The following is a 20,882-nucleotide window of genomic DNA, read 5'->3' as shown; positions in this document are numbered from 1 at the left end:
CTATTGTTTTAATATTCAGAGGGGGTTTCTCGGCCCAAGAAAGAGGTGTGGCTTGGAAACTCACACAAAATACACAGCCAAATGCCATCTCTCCAAAAAACTAATAATTCTTTCGCAAATCTTTTTTATTGTCGAGATATATGCGCAAGAATATTGAAACAAAAGAATTTTGATAATGAGCTTTTGGCAAACAGGTAGGACCACGAGCTAAACCGAGATGTTTAGCTCATTAACAAAATTCGATTGTTTCAATATTCAGAGGGGATTTTCTCTGCTCAAAAAAGAGGTGTGGCTTCGAAACTCATACAGAATACCCAGCTAATCATCCTCTTTCAAACAATTTTATAATTGTTCTGCAAATTCTCTTTATTGCCGAGATATACGCGCATGAATATTGAAACAAAAGAATGTTGTTAATGAGTTTTCTGCAAACTGTTAGAACAACAAGCTAGAGCGAGGTTTTTAGCTCATAAACAAAATTCTATATTCAGAGGGGATTTTCTTGGGCCCAAGAAAAAGGTGCGGCTTCGAAACTCACAAAAAACACAGCCATGTGCCATTTCTCTAGAAAACTAATAATTCTTTCGCAAACCTTTATTGCCGATATATATACACACGAAATTGAAACAAAGGAATGTTGTTAATGAGCTTTCTGCAAACTGTCAAGACAACAACCTTAAGTGAGGTATTTTGCTCATTAACAAATTTCTATTGTTTAATATTCAGAGGGGATTTTCTCGGCCCAAGGAAAAGGTGTGGCTTGGAATTTGCATTAAACACAGCCAATGACCATCTCTCTCTAACAAACTAGTAATTCTTAAGCAAATCCTCTTTATTGCCGAGAGATTATTGAAACAAAAGCTTACTGACCCATTTCAACTTTTCCAATACCCAGAGGGAATTTTTTCCGGTCCATAAAAGAGATGTTGCTTTGAAACCTGCTTACAACTGAGAACCAGTCAAGTTCTTTCTTTTTAACATACCTTTTTAATCAGATATAATCATAAGAATACTGTAAGAGCAAGATTTTGTTGATGAGCATTTTGAGTCCAGGACCTAACCCTTGTTTTCGAACTTATTGACACTATTCTGCCATTTCAATATTCTGAGTGGCCTATTGAAGGTGTTCATGCAGGAAATCAGTCTTCAGGGCATTTCTTTACAGTTAACAAGTCTTGCACAGGTGCACAATGAAAACTTTAATCCTGCATTAGTTCTCTAAAGTCCATTTGGATCTTCAACATCTGTAAAAAAACTTGGTGCTTTTTGTTGTAAAACCTGAAATGAGACAAACAAGGAACACAAGTTTTAGGAGCGTGAAGCATTTCTCTGTTTCTTTATTGTTTGGAATGTTTCATGGCAGAGCCCATTTCCTCAACCATATATCATGTCTAAGCTGAGTGTTTGGTTGTCAAGCCCTCAAGTAGGACAGAAGATTGAGATCATTTTGTTGTGACTCAAACCATCGTTCTTTTCCAGGTGAATTTCCCTGTTTTTCAAACTAATTTGTTTCTCTCCCTACATTTCAAAATAATTCAATTCAACATCTCCCCATTTAGACTTGATCTTGTATCACATAGTTATCCATAAGTCAATCTATTCCATGCATGTGTTCCTTTCCTATTTTGTTCATTCATAGTTGGCAAAGAATGGTGAGGATCTCTTAACCTGATAAGCAGCTCAGTTGTTTTCATTTTTCTCGCTCCTCTAACTTTGTCATACTCAAGCGTCACCAAAATATTCCCACAGAGAGTAGAGTAACTTTTTCCTTACCCTTTCAAATTTTCTTGTGGCTTTACAACTCTTCCTGCAGCATTCATGCTTTTCATAGCTTCCTTTAGACAAAAGCAAAATAATAAATAAGATGACCTGATGAATGGGATATGTACCAAACCCTCTCTGGGTTTCAAGGTATTAAATCCGTCCCACTTGATTTTCCTTTTGATTGACTGATGTGAAACCAAAACAAAAGAAATCAAAACAGGAATCAGAGCGAAGGAAACCCTACAAGAACCCAAGAAGAATTCATAGTAAAACAGAAAACTCCCTGAAGAGTGAGAAAATTTGAGGGACTTAGCTACATTTGTTTTCAGTTACTGCATATATCTTCTGTAAAGAGAGTAGTTTGTTTTATGAACTGTAGACAGTCTAAGTGTGTCATAAAGTATTTTGAAATGTTATTTCATGTCAGTATAGTGTAAATGAATTATTCATCAATGTAACTCGATGTCGTTCTGGCACAAAGCTCAAACCAAAATTGTTCCACCTACAACACTGGTTAGAAAACAATTAGATTTGATTTTGGTTGGGCAAGAGAGCTTTGTTCTCTTTCAAACATCATTGTCCAAAATATGACATACCACCGTCAGGTGAATAGTGAGGAATGCTCAGGCACCCACCTGGATTGAAGAAAAATCCCCTGATGCGCATGCTCCAAGAATTGCTGCGCCAACAAGCACTGATTCACTCTCACGTGGTAAAATACATGGAAAACCTACAAGTCAAATAACAAAATGACTCAATTTTTAGTTATAACTCTATTAATGACTAAATAGATGCAAAAAGATAAGAATTAATTTTTCCTTAATATCACCTACTAGCTCAGATCACAACCAGAAGCATTACCTCTTGACTCTATTGAAGTGAAGTAGATCACAAAATATACAAGAATGAACATACCTGTCACATCAGCATGTGTTTGGATGAACAATTCATTCTTACTGAGGCCACCACAGAGGAACAGAGTGTCAATAGAATGTCCTGCTTTGTTCAAGCATTCTACAATATGGCGAGTTCCATGCTGGTGGGAACAAACAACAGGAAAGCAGCAGTTTACTACATTGCATTGAGATAAACAAGTAACATACAATTTCTGCAGAAATAGAGAAAGAAAAAAGGGTGAATTTTTCTATCAATAACTCTTTCTTTCCAAAAGGTCAGTAGGACAACATGTTGTTGAAAACCTCCCAGGGAAGATAACTTCCAGAGGAACTAAATGTTTACTGTTGTTGAAGTTTTTGTTGCCTTAACTGTTTCAGTGTCTGTTTGAAATTAAATACTACCACAATGGAGAACGGGTCTATTAAAGGAAAAGAAAATGACAATGACAACTACTATGACAAACAATACTGAATCATTCTCCGTAGTACAGTTCATTGGAAATTGTGCTAATGTTGTTCATACTTACTGCAAGGGCCTGAAGTGCAGCAAGATACAAAACAGCCAGGTTGTCTAGATCAGTAGTGAGAGTTAAACCACAAATCTACTTGAAAGAACAGATGTACTTAGTAAATACTGACATGACAGGGCTGTATCTAAAACTATCAAAATGTATTTAAAAATAATGACACCAGATGAAAGGATAGTAAGTAACATTTACAAACATTCAGGTCCAGAGTCAGAAAGGAAAGAAGCAAGAGAGGAATCAGAACAAATTTTTTAGGGTAATAAAGTATTATTGAATTCTGACTAATAACTCAAACATTCTAAGAACTACCAAGGTGTTAAGAGTAAAAGTTTTAAAAATGATGACCAGAGGGAAACAAAACTATATTTGATTTTGACGACAGGTTCAACCTAATGACACAATATTCACGCAAAAGCAGATGATAAGCAAGAGGGACCAGGAATGGCTAAAACTCAGGCAATATAAGAAAGTCTTTATCTGTACCATTCCTGTCATTTTGGGATCTCCTATGGGTGACCGGTTTCCATGGAAATCTGGAAGCAGGTGAAAGTTGCGTGACAATAATGCCAAGTTATCAAGCTGACGCTTCTCTGCCAAGGTGGTCACATGTCTGTTAAGTTCCTCATACAGGGAACAATTGCTGAGAGAGTGAAAAGAAAAGAATATGAATGGAAGGTTATTGAATTTCCAGGTGAATTTTTTTTCATAATTACTAGGAAGAAATGCTGTCTCAATCTTTAAAGTGACCAGCTCAGAGCAAAGATTGTTCCAAAATGCAGAAATAATAACAGGCTTACATGCTTCTATAGTTATATTTACACTTTGTGTAGCAATGCAGGAGTTATAAGTTATAAGACTGGATAACTCCAAGTAAAAAATAAAACATAAAACAAACCTCTTTTCAGCTATTTCTTTCAGCTCTGTGTAAGCCACATGTGTCTCGATAAGATGATCAATCTACCACAATTAAGACTCATATCAGTACAGCTAGACTAATTTCAGCCAGCCTTGCAAACACAATACAAACAAGTTTACCCTTAGTTGTGTCTCTGAGTTGTTTTCATAAAATATTTACAGAATGGGTATAAAATGATATACTGCAGCTCTAACCAGTTTCCCAGTCACACTTTGGCCTCCTTCATTCAACCACAGGCCTGGTACCATAGCAGAGAAGTATGGGCCCCAGACCCCTGGCACAAACACTGGCTTTTCATTAATCTACAACACAAAAGTATTAAGTCAATAAAAATTGATAAAATACAATTCAAACTTAAATTAAACTGGTATTCGATGACTAAGTATACTGACTGCTGACTACAGTAGCTGCAGACAGACTGGCTGACTACCAAGTGACTGGCTCACTGACTGATGAAATAAGTATTTATTTAAAAAAACTAATGGACTAGCTGACTGACATGAGAATGACTAATTACTGGCTGACTGACTGACAACTGTCTGACTTACCAACTGATTGATACAAGGAAGAATAAACTAACTTAGACTGACCGAATGATTGACTGACTGACTGACCCACCACCACATAAACTGACTTATGACAGACTGGCTGACTTGTGAATGAGAGACCAAATGACAGCTCAACTAACTGATTGTGCAAGATGACAATTTATCAACTTACAGCCATGTGACATGATGATGTTCCACAAATGACAGCCAGACGTGAAGTCAATGGTTTATCATCCGTAAGAAGTGAACCTAGATCAGCTCCAATGACACCTTGAGAAGAAATATTGAAATTCAAATTGGTAGTAAGTACATTACAAGAGAAACAATGACACTTATCATCAAAAGCAAACTCTTACCCAAGCCCCCAGCATGTGCATCAATGAGTGAAGTACCCACAGGCATTCCTTCCCATAATCCTAGTTCTGCTGCAGCATTTTTCGTCAAACCTTTACCAACAGGTTCCCCGGGGCTACCAACTTTTACCCCTCAAAAAAAGTAGGAAAAAAAATAAATAACTGGTCAGACTCACAGGATACTAGAGAGAAAGCAAATTTAATAGTTGTCATAACTTTTCAAATATTTTATTGTTAAATTCCAATGCAGGACAAAACAAAAGAAATAGTTGTCATAAAATTAATTCAAAGACAAAAACTAAAAATAAAAAAAACATATCAATGCTGTAGCTCTACCCAGTTTGGAATATTTAGTGTTTACAAGATCTTCGAGTCCAACTGCTTCCAAAAATGAGTCAATCCATCCACTTGTTGAACCTGCGATGAAAAATTAAGTTGATTGAGACATATTTTTCATCAATAATGTTGCCATCAGCATTAGTATAATGTCACCTATTAGAGTCTGGCCACAAATCAACTTTTTTAAGCATCCTGAGCACAAACTTTTTTCCCTAAAGGAGTAATTCTTTAACATTCTGTAGGGTTCTGTAGCCCCATAATTATACAAAATAGTAGTAACCCATCAAGCCGAAAAAATTTGAATGTACAACCATACCACTGTACGACCGCACAAGGTGCTACTTTTAACGTGCGTGGTCAATTGTACTGCAGGCAAACCAACACCACAGCTTTGTCCAGTAGTCCAGTGGTCAGTGCACTAGGCTCTGAGTTGGACGACCTGGGTTCTAGTCCTGGCCAGGGCAAGGTATTGTGCCCTTGAGACATGCAGGGAAAAAAATGTGAGCTCCACTTTTAGGCCTGGCTAAATCTATATATTATCAGTTCTGTAATGGGCATCTGAAAGAATTCACTCCATGAGTCAGCCAGTCTGTCATAAGTCAGTATCTGAGCATCTGTACACCTACCCCTCCCAACCCAACATTCAACTGATAACAAGTAAGGATAAATTTTGGCTTAGGGGAGGGGTAGATGGGCAGTTGCTTGGATACTGACATTGATCCAGAATGTTGAAGGTCACTCCACTTTTCTTTGAGGTTGTGAGTCAAGTCTAAGTGGATCAATTCTCTTCATTAATTTGAATTTTAAATTTAATGATTGAAATAAAATTTCTGAATGACAAAAATGTAACTAACCTTCCAGTATTTGAGATCCATGTCCCATGTAATTAAATTTACACACAAGAGAGCACATGGACCTAACAAAATATGTTTGTTGTTTTTGAAAAGAGTGATTTTTCATTACCAGCTTGCAAAGTACACAGTCATCATAATTACTTTGGTGAGTTGCCCAAACACTGACTGTCAAGTAATTATTTGTTAGATAATCCATTACTTATAACTTTCTGATTTTTTTAAACAAAAAAACTGCAGTGTCATACCTGTTAACTGTTTAACTCCCAGAAGTGATAACATGTAACTTCCCCCTACAATATCTATACACTGTCCGGCAAACAGGTAATGAGAATACTCAAATATATCAGGTAAAAGTTGCCATCTTGATCTAACACTACAAATTTACAAGGGAATGTGTTGCAGCTAAAGGGGAGAATTTACAATCAGATCTTGGGAGTTAAAGGGTTAACAGAAAAATATATTGTGTATAGCACAAACATCTAATGGAACCATAACAATGGTCTACATATATACATACATATGTATATAAAACCCCTTCTCAAAAACATTGCAACATTTAAAATATGTATTAAATATAGATATCTTTTGTTCTCTTATCAAAAAATGTCTCTTTTTGATGAGAAAATAAAAGGTAGAAACTACATATTTGAAACATTTTCAAAAACGGGTATATACACACACATAAATATATATATAATATATGATATATATAATTTATAATATAATGTATAATTTATAATAAAACCATATAGTTTAATATAACAATATAATTTATATATAATTAAAATATATATATATATATATATTTATTATTTACTCTGATATTCAAGTATGAATGATTACTGACACTTTTCTTTCAACCCGAGACCAAGAAAAATTGTAAGAGATTTTAACTAATATCTCTAACACATGAAAAGTGCCATTGTTTTCCAGCTTTCTTGACCATTTTTGTCTAACTTTATGTTAACCATTACAAATAAGGATCTATGTATCACTTACCTTGTTTCATCACCAGTTGCCCTGTAAGTGAGAAACTCAGGTAATTCTAAAAAGAGAGCACATTTATCCCAACAGGCTGTTGGTAAATTTTCCTTTAGCCACAGCATTTTTGGAATCTCCATTTCTGGTGAGGTAGCTCCACCAACATACTTTAACACTTTATGTTTTGTATCATTGATTCTTTTAGCCTGTTCCATGGCACGGTGATCCAGCCACATTATAATATTTCTGTGAGGTTCTTTGGAAGGACTGCAAGTGACAGGATCTCCTGAAGAATCTAAAGTCACCAGGGAACATGTTGCATCAAAACCTATCCCTTTCACCATTCTCATGTCAGTAAGACTGGCACCAACCTCCTGCAAAAAGGTTTACAATGATGGTACACAAATAGTAAACTTCAGTATAACCCATTCAATTTGCCTCTGACTATTCTCCACCAGTTAGAGCTAACTTTTCAATCACTTTGCCATGTTGCCTCCAATCGCAAAAGTCAGGTAAATGTTTGATTAGAATCACGACAATCATAAAATGATTACCTGTCCGTCTATCTGCCTGTCCTCCTGTCTGTCTACCTGTCTTTCCGTCTGTCTACCTGCCTGTGAGTAAATGATCACAAAAGCAAAGCCTACGAGAAATTTGATCCTGATTCAAATACCCCTTAGTGGGTTGATTAGTTCGATAGATAAATAGATAGAGTGTTAGATAGACTACATAGGACAGGGCTGCAGGAGGGTACATCCTGTCCTTTACTAGCCTCCACTGTCCTCCACTAGCCTTATCCTGCGATGATAAAAAGATACCTCTCCCCTCCCCTCCAGCAGGGATTATCGCGGTGTGTTTGTGAACAAACTTCCAAAGGATCACAAACGCAAAACAAAAATTTGGAAAATACCTTAACAACTAAGCATACATTTCTCCACACATCCTCTGATGACTGCTCGTAGTAATCAGTTAGAGGCTGCCAGATTTGCAATGGCTTCGTCACAGATGAAACGATTCTTCCATCGTGGGTAATCAGAGCAGCACGGACGCTAGCTGTTCCAACGTCCACACCTATATAATAGGATTCCATCATTTTTTGTTAAGTATAAAGCTTATGATAGGGGGTACAGTACACCCTGACAGCTTTTCAGCCATCATCGAAAAATCGCCATATTGGACGAGTAGGGTCTGGTAAAAAGACAACCTTTCCGTCTGACATTTTCTCCCTCACCCGTCCCCCCAGCCTGACTTTGGCTAGTTCAGAGAAATTCCCAGCGGGGAGGGAAGACAAACTTCAGCTGTAAATCCTATCACAATTTCGTTTTATATTGAAACTCTTGAAATTCTCTCTTCTTTTTTCAGCCCTCTCTGTGATTTAGTCACTTTAGCAACGAGCTCAAGTCAGGGTCTGGGAGCGAAATATTCTAATAATCTCAAGACAGCCAGCTAAAAATTGATATCAAACTAGTCATTAGCTGAACGAACAGTTTTTGAGAAAGTGGTAGATTATATAGAGACTTACTCTCGCTTTCTCCCAAAAAGGATTCCTCAACTAAGCGTGGACTCTCGCGTGTGACTCGTACGAGCTCTTTACTATTGACACGCGCGTTCTTAGGACTGGGGCACGTGATGATCTACCTTTTCCCACTCATTTTGTTCATGTTTTGCTGTTGCTGTGGTTTGTGTTGGCCAAACGGGATCTGTTTCAGGGTGTGTTCAGATAGGGCAAGAAAGGATAAATTGTATGCTCTGCTGGAATAGGGTTATCTGGCCAGCATTGCTGTTTTCATCTTTGACGGGAAAAGTGTGGCTTCTTTTATTAAGAGGTAAACAATCTTAATAAAGATCATAAGTTCATCAATGATCTGTACCGTTATGATATTTCCATGTCTTTCAACCGGAAGATTTGTCAATTTTAATTACTGTTACAGTTTTTTAAAGTGCTCCCAAGTGCTTACTAGTAAGTTTGGAAAACACAAAAAACTTAGTTATCACTTTTTATCTTACAACATAGACAAAAAAGAGACAAATCTAGCAGAAGGACGTTTTTAGTTCTTCCTGTAAAGTACTAGTCGTATTTACACATAATTTAGTAGATTGGGTAAATACTAAAAGAGCAGAAAGAGAGAGATTGTTGCGTGAGGGCCAAGAGTTTTTCCCTTTTACGATTAAGACAATAGAGTTGTGCCTCGATATTTTCACTGACTTTTTCTCTTGACCAACAGCACAAATGTGATAAGACGTTCCTATATCGGCTGAGTTAATTCAACTTCCCGTAATCAGAGTACTCCACCACTGGCGCCATTTATGTTGACCTTGACGGTGTGGATGGTAATTGGTATAAAATATTGCTCTACCCTTTCCATCCTAACATAAGCATTCATATTCTCTACACCTTCCTCTTCTCATGTCCCTTTGATACTGACGTGGAGAATTTTTTTGGCAATCAAGAGCTTCAAAATTGGGGATAATTGCCTTTATTCTTGTGACCTTTACGTCTGATTAAAGGGTGTTATTGTTTTTCTAGAGGGCACGGTAACGAATCTTGCAATCTGATTGGTTCTTTACCTGGTCAGTATTTTCCTATCTCTGCCCACGGGCCACGGTAACGCTTTCGTGAGTCGCCGAGACATCCCAACTTTCGTTGTCATTTTTCATAAATATACCTCGTTTTCCAGCTGGGCAGTATTTTTAAGCAAACACGTCGGTCACTACCTCAAGCCGATAAATAACTTATGAATCCTCTCTTTTCTCTCTATCAAATCACTTTGGTTGACAGAAAAACAATGGTTTCAGAATGAATTTGTATAAACAATAGTGTCATTACGTTGGTTGACAAGCGGCCTAAAAACCGTCTGCAATTGATTTTAATCGTTCACAAAAAGTACCCAGAAAGTTGAAACGTGAGGTATTTGGTTACAGTTAAACTGAACGATGGAACTTTCATTCATTTAATATCTGAATTTTCTCGAGCAATTTGTTCATAGTGAAAGAGCGAGCGAAGTTTTAATTTAAGTTCTACAACAAATATACGCTCCTGGTGAGTCTTTCCAATTCCGTTCAATTTGGACATTTGTACCTTAAATTGCACAACAGAAATTGATGGAATTGAGAAAAGGCCGCATTACATCCCCTTGTGTCTCGTTGGAGTATGCCGTTCGAATTTAGTTTTTGTGAAGGAAAGATCAGAGTTAAACACGCCATTACAGCAAACAAACGAGCAAACTCTCACAACTTCAAAATAAAAAAATTGAATTTACTCACGATTACTTTCCTCGCCGTTTACTTAATGAACAGAGGTAAATCTTCGTACATGAATGAATGGTCGATGAGAGTGAATAATACTTTCCGTTAGATCATTAACTGATTTTGAAGAAAACATTGTCGTGACAGTCCTTGCCAAACTAGTTCTGTTTGTTTTCAAATGTTCCTACCCTTTTTTTTTTTTTCTTGCGCGCTCTCTAATTGACAGGTGTCAGATTGTGACAGATCTTGTAAAAATAATGTTTCAAAGTTTGTTTGGAAGCCTTTTAAATCACCTTTATCGTTACGGAAATGAAAATGTTTCGCTGAGGCATCTCTCTTAAATTTGCATCACCTCTATTTTAACTACCATTTACCCACTCAAAAATTGTTCAGTTTATGGAAGATCTTGCCGTATTTAATTACGTCCATAAATCATTCGGGTTCTTTCGGAAAGAATTTCTTCAAGTTTAAAAACAATAAATATGTTATTTACCGGCTAAGGGTCGGTCCGTATGGTGAAAAACTGTGACCTCGGTCTTGAAAATGCTACCCTCGGCCTACGGCCTCGGGCAGTATTTTCAAGACCTCGGTCACAGTTTTTCACCATACGGACCTCCCAGCCGGCAAATAACATATATATATTGAAATGGGAAATTAATTAAATTAGAAGCCAGTCACACTTAGGGTTTCAGGGTTAAGGTATCTCATTGAACGCAATAGGACTATGATTTTACGAACGTTCTAGGCAGAAACTTTCTATAATCGTTTTTTTTAAGTAGAGCGTCAAAAATCTAATCGTGAGAGCTAACATAGACAACATGATGACATCGTATTTACTGCAGATGGCTAAATTGTAGAAATACCATTTTTAGGACTCCAACCGCAAGGAAGCTTCGAATTTGACATCTGAAGTAAATTTAATTCACGAAACTGCTTGAATTTACCCCACAGAGCGTTAATTGAATTAAGGTCGCCATGTCATGATAATGACTGTTCTGTGCAAATCGACATACAATATGTAAAGAAACAATCGTATGCTTGAAGTACGTTTTCAAAATATATTTGTTTTTTTTTACCGACAATCCTTAATAATAACATAACGGTCTATCGTTCGTATGAAAGGATAAAATGCCGACAATATCGGTAAACACATTTGATGAGGTTAAGCTGAAATATTGAGGATTTTAGCGTGCGAGTTAAAAATTATATAGTTTTTCCGAATAAAGTTCCTATTACATGTAACACGTTTCATATGGAGATGAAATTGATTTGAGATTTAAAAACATTTTTTTTCTTCAACATCGTTTTTTTACTTCCTTTTTCATTGTGTAAACACTCTTTATTTGTAAGCTATTTCAAGTGACTGTGATATTGACAGCGTGACTAGTAAAACTATATTTGTCACGCGGTAAATACCTATCAGATATCACTCACCGACACTTTTATAACAAATCTCAGTGACGTATTTTTGGTCAGTCGAATGAATTATCGTAGAGGATGATGGAAATGTTTATCTGTACCTCTAACTGGTGAGAATACCACAATAATTTTAGGCATACTCTCGCTAATGGCACAATAATAGTGTTCCTGCGTTACGTTAGCTAATCTGATTAATTCCGCCACGTAAGTCAAAAGGTTATCGTTCATGATATCAATGACGCTGCATAGATCATAGAAAAATCATTATTGCAATTTTTTTAGCGGAAACGCGCCCAGAACCTGTTAGTTAACGTCGAAGCAAGGTTAATTTGTCTGTTGAAAGGTAAGCTTTCGTACAGGTTAGTAGTTTGTTTATGTACAACTTGGGTAAAATTTCCGCACAGCCCCATCCTACATTATGCATTCAGTTCTTGAACAGAGGAAACAATGACAAAAACAATACATTTCCGTTGGGAAAACAGATTTGTTTTACAATAGTATGGGGCTGTGCGGAAACTTTACCAAGGCCCGAAACGGTTTCAACATTTGCTTCAACTTGCATTCAACACTCTGTTGAACCAAATGTTCGGTGCTTCTGAACAGGTCGTCCAGTATTGTTGAAACGTAAAGAATGTTGAAAGCTTGTTGAAAGCGTGTTGAATCAAGTTTGAATCGGTTTAAACTTTCATTCAACATCGATTCAACTTTTCCTTTGTTCTCGAAAATGTTGAATGGCCCGTTTAAACGGTTTCAACATTCACCCAACATCCGTTCAACTTTTGGTGAACGAATGTTTGTCAAATGTTGAAACCGTTTAAACGGGCCTTCAGGAATGATCATGTCTCTAGTCACCTACACCTACGACAGGTTCTTAGCAATGAGTAGTGATGCCTTGTTTAAGTTCAGACCCTTTTCGAACAGAAAGGTCTTATTTTCAACAGTGTGTCGCTACCTCTATTGATTATAAACATTATTCCGTGCACGTAGCGTCAGGAACGACGGAATTCCACTGCATGTGTGCGAGGATCGGGTTTCCGGAAGGCGTCGCTTTTTCCACAGCCGTTGAACGCACGCATCACCACATAAAAAAGTTTTTACTTTGAGTACTAAAATTAGATTAAAATTACAATGAAATTGAGGGATTTCTCCTGAACAACCAAATTGTATTACTGTAAATTTTTCCGGAAGGTACTCCCTTGCCCCGTAGGAAAGGTTTCAAGGTATGATTTTGACAAGTATCTGTGAGACTGGTTCCGAATGAGACTAAGAGACAGTTAAATTTCATCAGATCAAGGTCCTCTTTCTGTACTTTGTTCCAACATCCTGTCTTCAAAATTGTTTACAATGTTATTTTTTTTTGGCATTGAGAGAAATCTAAATGGTATGCTTAAAATTTTTACAGGAGTTTCATGTAGCCTGTTGTCATGGCAGTGAGTTACACTCGGAACAATTTGTCTAATTCCAGTCTCACCAGCATAGAGGCTCGTGATTTGGATGAGCGTAAAAGATGGCAGAAGAAGACAATCAAAGCAAGAATCCTAATTGGAGTTTTAACTGTTATCTGCAGTATACTCATCGTGATATTAATTGTAACCTATGAGAGTGGTCATAAAAATACAGAATGCACAGAAAAGCAGAATGGAAAAGCTGTCAATAACAACATTATTAAGTTTGTCCACATTTCGGATATACATTATGATCCTTTTTATGACAAGAATACTCCCCAAAGATCTTTTTGCCGACCACAACGTGCAAATAGTACATCAACTTACACAGCACAATATGGAAGGATTGGCTGTGATTCACCAATTGATCTTGTGGAAAATTCCTTGGATGCCATGCAGAATGTAAGCAAGATAGAGAATGTTAGCTTCATTTTGTTGACAGGTGGGTAACAATTTTCTTGTCTTAATTTTATATATGTCACCAAGAGAATGAGACTATCATTGTTATCCTCCAAATATTCCAATCAAAAAATGTTTTCTTTACTTTTTTGTTTCTCTGAGATTATGCAAGGATATCTCTATTAAATATAAAAATTATCATGATGTTAGAGAAAACTTGTTCCAATTTTTTTTCACAGTTTTCTCTTTGGGATGAGAGAATTCTTTTGGCAATTTCCCAGTCTCCCTTTAATCCTCTATATTTCTCCCCTCTGTGTGCATAATGGTGCACCCTGCAATGCAGTGAAACTTTGAAGTATATTTAGTCTTAGCTATCTAAGTCATCAGTTAAAAATAGTGGATTAATCAAACAAGTCTGGCTCCTTATCTTGTTTATTCAGGTGACTTGTCAGGTCATGGCATGTGGACATCTTATGCTGGTCCACGTAAAGTTTTGGACAACATTGCTGAAGTTAGTAACAAAACACATTCAAGGTTTCCAAATATTCCCATCTTCCCAGTGGTTGGGAATAATGATCTGCCAGGACATTATGTTTTACCAAACTCCAGTGACTGGTATAAAGAGCTTTTGACTTCTTGGGCTCCCTTGATTTTGTGCTCCTCATGCCCCAATGACATGACAAAGCCAACTACAAGGACTGTTTTAGAAGAGAGTTTTTTAAAGGGAGGATACTACAATGCCAGCATTGCAGGTGATTTTTTACCTTTGTTTTGTCAAGTGTTATTCACCACTCACCTCTGACCTTTAGCCCTAACCTCATGATCCCCCTCTCTCTCCCCCCCCCCCCCAACCAAGTAAAAGTAATGAACCCTGGAACAAGGCATAAAAATTTGAAAAAAAAATTGTCCAAAGTATCCCAACCCTTCCTCTGAAGGTAGTACTTAAAGAAGTGGACACCTAGGAATTTGACCTCCCTTCAATTTCAAATATGTTATCAAAATCCTAGTAGAACTAGCTGTTCACAATCTTATATACAGAGTAGGTGCTAAATGAGATATAATTTTTAGCCCTCATTTGCTTCTTTTAAGGTGGCAAGATTGTGTTATTAGTCTTAAACAGCCTTTACTGGTCTGTAGAAGTGAATCACAATCCAGAAATCCTTCAAAAGGCTGTCCAGCAGTTAACATGGCTGGAAACCCAGTTAGAAATTGCAGCAATGAGAGGAAAAAAGGTGATACTGGTATCTCACATTCCTGCAGGGTATGTTGAGTATTGTACTAGAGCTTTAACTTGTGTTTTCGAGACTGTAAGGTATTGTTTTATGGTATTCAAATATTTAAAGGGGTAAGGAAATTATACCAAAAAAAAAAGTATTTCCTCTGCTTTGTGGGAACCTTTTTTTTAACTTCATTGCTAGGTTTCTTCCCCTCCCCCTCTCCCCCTCGGGAGAGAGGTGAGAGGCAAAGGGGAAGACCCAACACTAGATCTGCTACTTACAGGTAATCAAATCCTAAAAGTATTCAGTACAGTCGCCAATCTCAGCTTTTCTTTTAGCAATCCCTGCGGGGGTTCCTCTGGTTTTTCCCGGCAGACACGATGCAATAATCATTGAAATTCGCTTTCAAAGGTTGCGCCGCGCTGTGAAAGGCTACGACGCGTTTTCTTCCATAACGTCAAGCTCTGTTATGCCTCCCTGTGTAACATTTATGTTGTCTTAACTATAAGATTCTTGTCAAATATGTTTTTGTGTCTATTTTTGTTAGAATTGATACTTACGACGGAAAATCCTACTGGTTCAGTAACTACACAAATACATATGTGAGCCTTGTGGCCAAAAAGTACAGTTATTTAGTGACTGGTAAGTGTTTTATTTCAAGTTTTTAAATTCTTCTCAAAACCAGCCCCATTCTGTTTGTTTTACTTGATAACGAATGATCATACCCCTATCGCTATCCCTCTTTTTGATTTTCTCTTATCCCTCTATTGTTTGTATACCCTGGCAAACTGTTATTTCGAGGCAATTTCTCTTCTCGATGCAGCTCTTTTAAGCTAACATAAGGTTAATCCAATGGAATTGAGATATGATTATTTGCCCTGCCGAACGCGGTGGTTGAATTGTCAGCGCACTGACCTCCAGGTCGAGAGGGCGGGGTCATGGCGCTTTTTTGATGTCCCTAGATGGGGCAATTTACTCTCATTGTCCTCCCTTTACACAGTTATAGAAATTAATGCCCTTATGATTTGATATTTTTAGCCTTCCTGAGGCAATAAACATGATTACCTATTCTTTTTTCAGCCCAGTTCTTTGCTCATACACACAAAGACGATTTCCGTCTTCAGCTGTCTATAACAGAAATCGGTGACACTCAGCAAGAAGCACCGAAGTCGTTTGTGCTTCTTGCACCCGCCATATCTCCTGTCTACCATAACAACCCAGCATTTAGAGTAGTGTCGCTAGAAACAGACCAACTTGTCCTGCTGGATTACACACAGTACTACATGGACTTAGTCATGGCTACAGGTGAGGAATACCAATGCAGCCTTTTTCCTTTTGGGGGGGGGGGGGGGGAAGTAGAGGGTTTGCATTTAAGAGCCACAGTAGTATTGTATTCGCTCAAAATTACCGAAGAATAGAAACAAAAATATATACTTCTATGTAGGAAAAATATCTCACTCTTTTAAATACAGAGATTTTAAAGAAGTACCAAGCTGCCTACGCTATACAACAAGCGTCTACAGGTATTGCAGTGCTTATGTAGAAAGTCAAGAACGGTCAAGAACTAGTAAGCATTTCTGCCCTTGTGGATCGTAAAAATTGTACTCTCGCTTTGGAACGGTGATTTTGGAGTACCACGTTTTAATAATACACACTATGGCTACCATACCATCCGATTTGTTGTGCTGTTCTTAAGGTCAAAACTTACTAAAGATCAAAGAAATTCACCTCCTTTAGCTGATATTTTTAAAGAAAATTAGAAAAATAAACCTATCAAACTATTTTACCAACGAAGTACTACTGCTGTAAGCTTTGTAGAGAATTGATAAATTTCCCTAATTAATCGACTCGTCTAATCAGTCTCACACTGAGATAGTAACTCTCACCCTCCTTTTTTTTTACTGTTATTCTTCCTTAGAGAAGAGTGGGAAGACACCCGCCAGCTGCACGTGTCATTGCGCGAGACGCGAAAAATGGATAAATTTAAGCATGCGAGAGTACTGTGCGTGCTAACCAAACGTGTACTTCGCGCCCTTTAATTTTTTCGTCTCCCAAGCTATAATGCATGCAACAGTTCTACAAAGATGTGATATATATACTTCATCAACTGTCAGATTTGTAGAGTAGCTTTTGAAGGATGTGCAGTTACATGTAACTTTTTAACTGGTTTTATTTCAGAATTCTCAAATCCGATTTGGCAACTGGACTACACTTTTAGTCAGAAGTACCCATCAGAAAATAAGTTTCTCGACGCCAACAGAATCTATGAACTGAATGAAGAACTTATAAACCAAACTAGTAACAAGTTCTGGAAGGGATACGTGTTCTCGCGCGAGACAAACTACCAGCCGGTGCCGTATTCAAGATTTCAACTTTTCTGTGCAATGCGGCTTGTTTACAAAGAGGATTTCAACAGATGTATTGAACAGTATAATGTTCCTGGTGGCTAGGGAAATTTAATGATGTTAAAAATGTTAGGGCATTTTTAAGATAATTTATAATTTCATTGCCTTTTCTTTACTTCCCTCTGAAATTGGTAAAGAAAATTAGCGCCATCCTCTGAACAAATCAGATGCAAAATTAATCGCAACTAGCCCAATCGCGTTTTCCCACGCTCCGGAAATTGGCTTGATTTTACTTCGAGTTCTCATTGGCTCACTCTCATTTTCGCGCGCTCTGTGAAGTTTGCTTCTTTTTTTTTTTTTTACTCGCTACGTGCTCTTTGTGGCATTCCCCCTTGCCCTGATTGGCCTTTATGATTATTTTGTCCTTGTTTTAGATGCTCTCTGATGTTGATCAATCCCAGCTTCTTTTTATATTTTCACTCGAGAGAGAGATAGGGTAAGGCTTCAAGATTATTAGTACTATTTTTGGAAATGTTTCTTACTAATAGGAGTAAAAAGACCGCCATGGAAGGAAGTGACTGTAGTGCTTTTTTTGACTGGAGCTGATCTCAATTCGCAAAGAGAGCACACACTGTTTTTTTCCTGAACAAAATTACGAAATTTTTTAGCCGTAAATTCCTGGAAACTTCGAAAGACGGATTTCTCTAGTTTACGACTCAGTGTTTGAATTATTAAAAAAAGATGATACAGTTACGAAATGAAATTAAACTAACTTTGCAAATAAAATGTACATATTCAAATACTAACTTTCTAAGTAGAATTGTGAGATGAAACTTTCCCTTTTAAATTGTCCAGTGAAGGATGTTTTTAATAAATGAGTTAAACTTACCGCAAACAAGCAGGTGTTTTTTAATCTCCGTTCTCTTTGCATTTTTCAATCTGTTTATCACTATTGCTCTCGTTATTCAAACTCCTTTGGTGTACGAGGCAAATGATTGCGTGCATACTCCTAATGTCGTACTGGTCAGGAAACTGACTTCGCAAACACCTTCAACCCCTGCTCACTTAGGAATGTCCAAAAAGCAATTTCTCTTTACGAAATCGATATATTGTCGAGCAGAAAAGTAATGAAAAGAAAGAAATAATATCAACTGAGGTATACGGTTAAGTTCAACACCAAATTCTCTAAACTAATATTGAAGATGTAAGCCAAGCAGAAGTGAGAATTAATCTTCAGATCTCGGGAGTGAGGAGAAACTGTTTGGGAACTGTCAAAAGAAACAGAAATTAATGCAAACTAGACTTCTTAGTGAGGTCCTCAATGTCCAGTTACATATTTTCAAACATTCTGGCACCATTGAAGGAAAGGTTGAAGTAACGCCAAATCTAGTAAGCACAGGTTTGAAAGAAAAGTTCTCGAGTGCTATCAACTGCAACTTAAATCAGGCAATTGCAGAATAACATGGAAAAGTTTGATTGATATGTGACATTACATCTCAAACAAATCTCTATATGAAAATCGCCGCCCACTTGAAAACACAATCTAATTCTCCCGACTTGGAATCAAATTCCCCCCAAAAAATATTTCGCACTAACTACTTGTATTGGTTAAACGTTTTATTCGTTCAACGATAAGCTGCATTAATAGCTTTTCCGATTTTTTAATCTGCCGGTTTTCTTTTTCCATATTAATTAAAAATAAAACTAGTTTAGGTAAAATGTGCTACACCAAAAAAAAAAAAAAAAGCTTGGAAAAGCTCGGGGAAAGCACCTATCTACCTTTTTCATAAATTAAATTCAGTGGGGTCCTTTTTTTAATTAAACTGCGGTGTTTATCAAATGGTATTTAAAACTCTGTGTTGGATTAAATTCCAACCGGCGCAAAAGTTTCCCTGCAATCAGGATTTATTTCAATTCAGACAGCCAATATTGTGTGCTTTTCGGCGACTTTCAGAAAATACAGCGTCAGATTTATATTGGCCACGGATACAAACTTTTCATATTAAACGAGTTATTATCGGCAGTCATCAATGTGGCCTCTTGAATTCGACGAGTCTCCATTGGTTGACAATGAAGACAGGATTCAACCAACGATACTGAAATGGAGATCACAGGGAGCCGAATTCTGTAAAGTGCGCACGAAAAATCAGGAACACTCTTAACAAGCGCGTAAATAAGAGCGAGAAAAGAAAACACTTCTGTCATTTGCCGAAACCAGAAGGCATTATCAAGCATTGCAAGTGTACTTTTTTCCTGATCGAAAAGTCGAGGTAAGTTTTATATTTGACTTGGTTTTCACTGCAGAGATCGAATAGCGATTCCAGTCAAAGACAGACGAGACTTGATTTTATAGCGTGAAAAAGGTTTCGCGGCGCTATATTTTCTAATCATGGGAAGGGCCGGACAGGAAAAAATTTAGCTCGAGGTCATAACGTACAGACCGAGCACAGAAAAGTCAAGTAATCTCCCGTTTAGCAGCACCACACTCGGTCAATAAGTATGTGACCGTCTTCCTCTCTTCTTTTAGCTTGCATCTCGCGCGGCTGCACCACTTCTTCCAGCCCTGCTCACGCTATCGCATACGGCCCTCATACACGGATTTCCGCCTGCCATTTCCCAATAAAAGCGTTAAAAGGCCTGCATGTGTCATATTATAAAATTTGTTACATAATGCAATCAACTATCATTATTGTTACATTTTCTGTCAGTTGATAAACTCAATATGTGGTTCTGGGTGTTTGGATGGTTCCTTGTTCTGACATCAGCGATTGGCAATGGACTCGTAATTTATCTCGTCATCACGAAACCTCGCCTCCATACCCCTGGTAATAATTTCATCGTATCGCTGGCCGTTGCCGATCTCTGCGCATCTCTAGCGTTCTTTCCACCCCAGTTTTGCGCTAAATTCATCTACACTATTGACCTCAGCCATGCAGGTCTCTTTTTCAAAGTCAGCTTCGCCTTCCTGTACTGTTCCAACACAAATCTTTTTGCTATGGCACTCGATCGCTTTCTTGCTATTGCAACGCCTTTTCGGCACATCTATTTAATCACGGAGAAAACTACCTGGTCCGTGATCGTTGCGGCTTGGATTTCCCCGTTTTTGCTCTTCTTCTTTCCTGCCATCTTCACTCACAACAACAATCCAAAGTACACCATGCTCGTGGAAATCTCCCGAATTATTATCTTCCAAATCCTGCCCTTTGTTTTCTTTGTCGCTGCGACGTTCCACCTACTTCGCGTCGCCCAGAAGGTCAACAGCCAGATCGGTATAATGACCACTCAGGTCCTGTACAACCATGCCACGGGTGCAGTCAATAACAGGCCACCTGCCCTGTCCGATGTAAACTTCAGGGGTTCGACTGCTTTGATTATCATGGTGATGACCGCCTATAATGTCACATACATCGGCTGGAATTATCACTGTCTGTGTCATCTCATCAGTGTTTGTCAGTCTACCAAGACGCTGAATCACATAGTTTCTATTGCACTGATCGCCAACACTGCTGTCCGTCAATCTATTGCACTGATCGCCAACACTGCTGTCCGTCAATCTATTGCACTGATCGCCAACACTGCTGTCCGTCAATCTATTGCACTGATCGCCAACACTGCTGTCCGTCAATCTATTGC

The 20,882-nt window shown here is 37.7% G+C and overlaps 2 protein-coding genes across 6 annotated transcripts; one reads left to right on the top strand and one right to left on the bottom strand.

The window, feature by feature from the left end:
* Positions 1 to 967: 967 nt before the first annotated feature.
* Positions 968 to 8,411, bottom strand: LOC113678300 (FGGY carbohydrate kinase domain-containing protein). Of its 4 annotated transcripts, none has more exons than XM_027195182.2 (14): positions 8,089 to 8,411; positions 7,197 to 7,552; positions 6,198 to 6,259; positions 5,341 to 5,421; positions 5,008 to 5,136; positions 4,824 to 4,921; positions 4,298 to 4,405; positions 4,083 to 4,144; positions 3,671 to 3,827; positions 3,188 to 3,262; positions 2,680 to 2,800; positions 2,400 to 2,494; positions 1,774 to 1,835; positions 968 to 1,278 (listed from the first exon to the last, which is right to left on the bottom strand). In XM_027195182.2, exons 1-14 carry the CDS (start codon positions 8,269 to 8,271, stop codon positions 1,200 to 1,202), a joined length of 1,668 nt encoding a protein of 555 aa, XP_027050983.2. In that variant the 5' UTR covers positions 8,272 to 8,411; the 3' UTR covers positions 968 to 1,199. The 4 variants fall into 4 exon arrangements, with proteins under 4 accessions (XP_027050983.2, XP_027050984.2, XP_027050985.2 ...); XM_027195183.2 differs by having other exon boundaries at positions 5,008 to 5,127; XM_027195184.2 differs by having other exon boundaries at positions 7,733 to 8,357.
* A 3,383-nt stretch (positions 8,412 to 11,794) lies between these two features.
* On the top strand, positions 11,795 to 18,144 carry LOC113678302 (cyclic GMP-AMP phosphodiesterase SMPDL3A). Of its 2 annotated transcripts, none has more exons than XM_089187316.1 (7): positions 11,795 to 11,953; positions 13,246 to 13,730; positions 14,128 to 14,439; positions 14,777 to 14,948; positions 15,452 to 15,546; positions 15,985 to 16,209; positions 17,083 to 18,144. In XM_089187316.1, the coding sequence occupies exons 2-7, from the start codon at positions 13,268 to 13,270 to the stop codon at positions 17,352 to 17,354; spliced, it is 1,539 nt and encodes a 512-aa protein (XP_089043442.1). In that variant the 5' UTR covers positions 11,795 to 11,953; positions 13,246 to 13,267; the 3' UTR covers positions 17,355 to 18,144. The 2 variants fall into 2 exon arrangements, with proteins under 2 accessions (XP_089043442.1, XP_089043441.1); XM_089187315.1 differs by having other exon boundaries at positions 11,895 to 12,186.
* Positions 18,145 to 20,882: the final 2,738 nt, after the last annotated feature.

Source organism: Pocillopora damicornis, chromosome 11, assembly GCF_964200805.1.
Source record: "Pocillopora damicornis chromosome 11, jaPocDami1.2, whole genome shotgun sequence".
NCBI classification, from domain to species: domain Eukaryota; kingdom Metazoa; phylum Cnidaria; class Anthozoa; order Scleractinia; family Pocilloporidae; genus Pocillopora; species Pocillopora damicornis.
The sequence above is the reverse complement of the archived record's forward strand: the minus strand, read 5'-3'. Positions and strand labels throughout refer to the sequence as shown.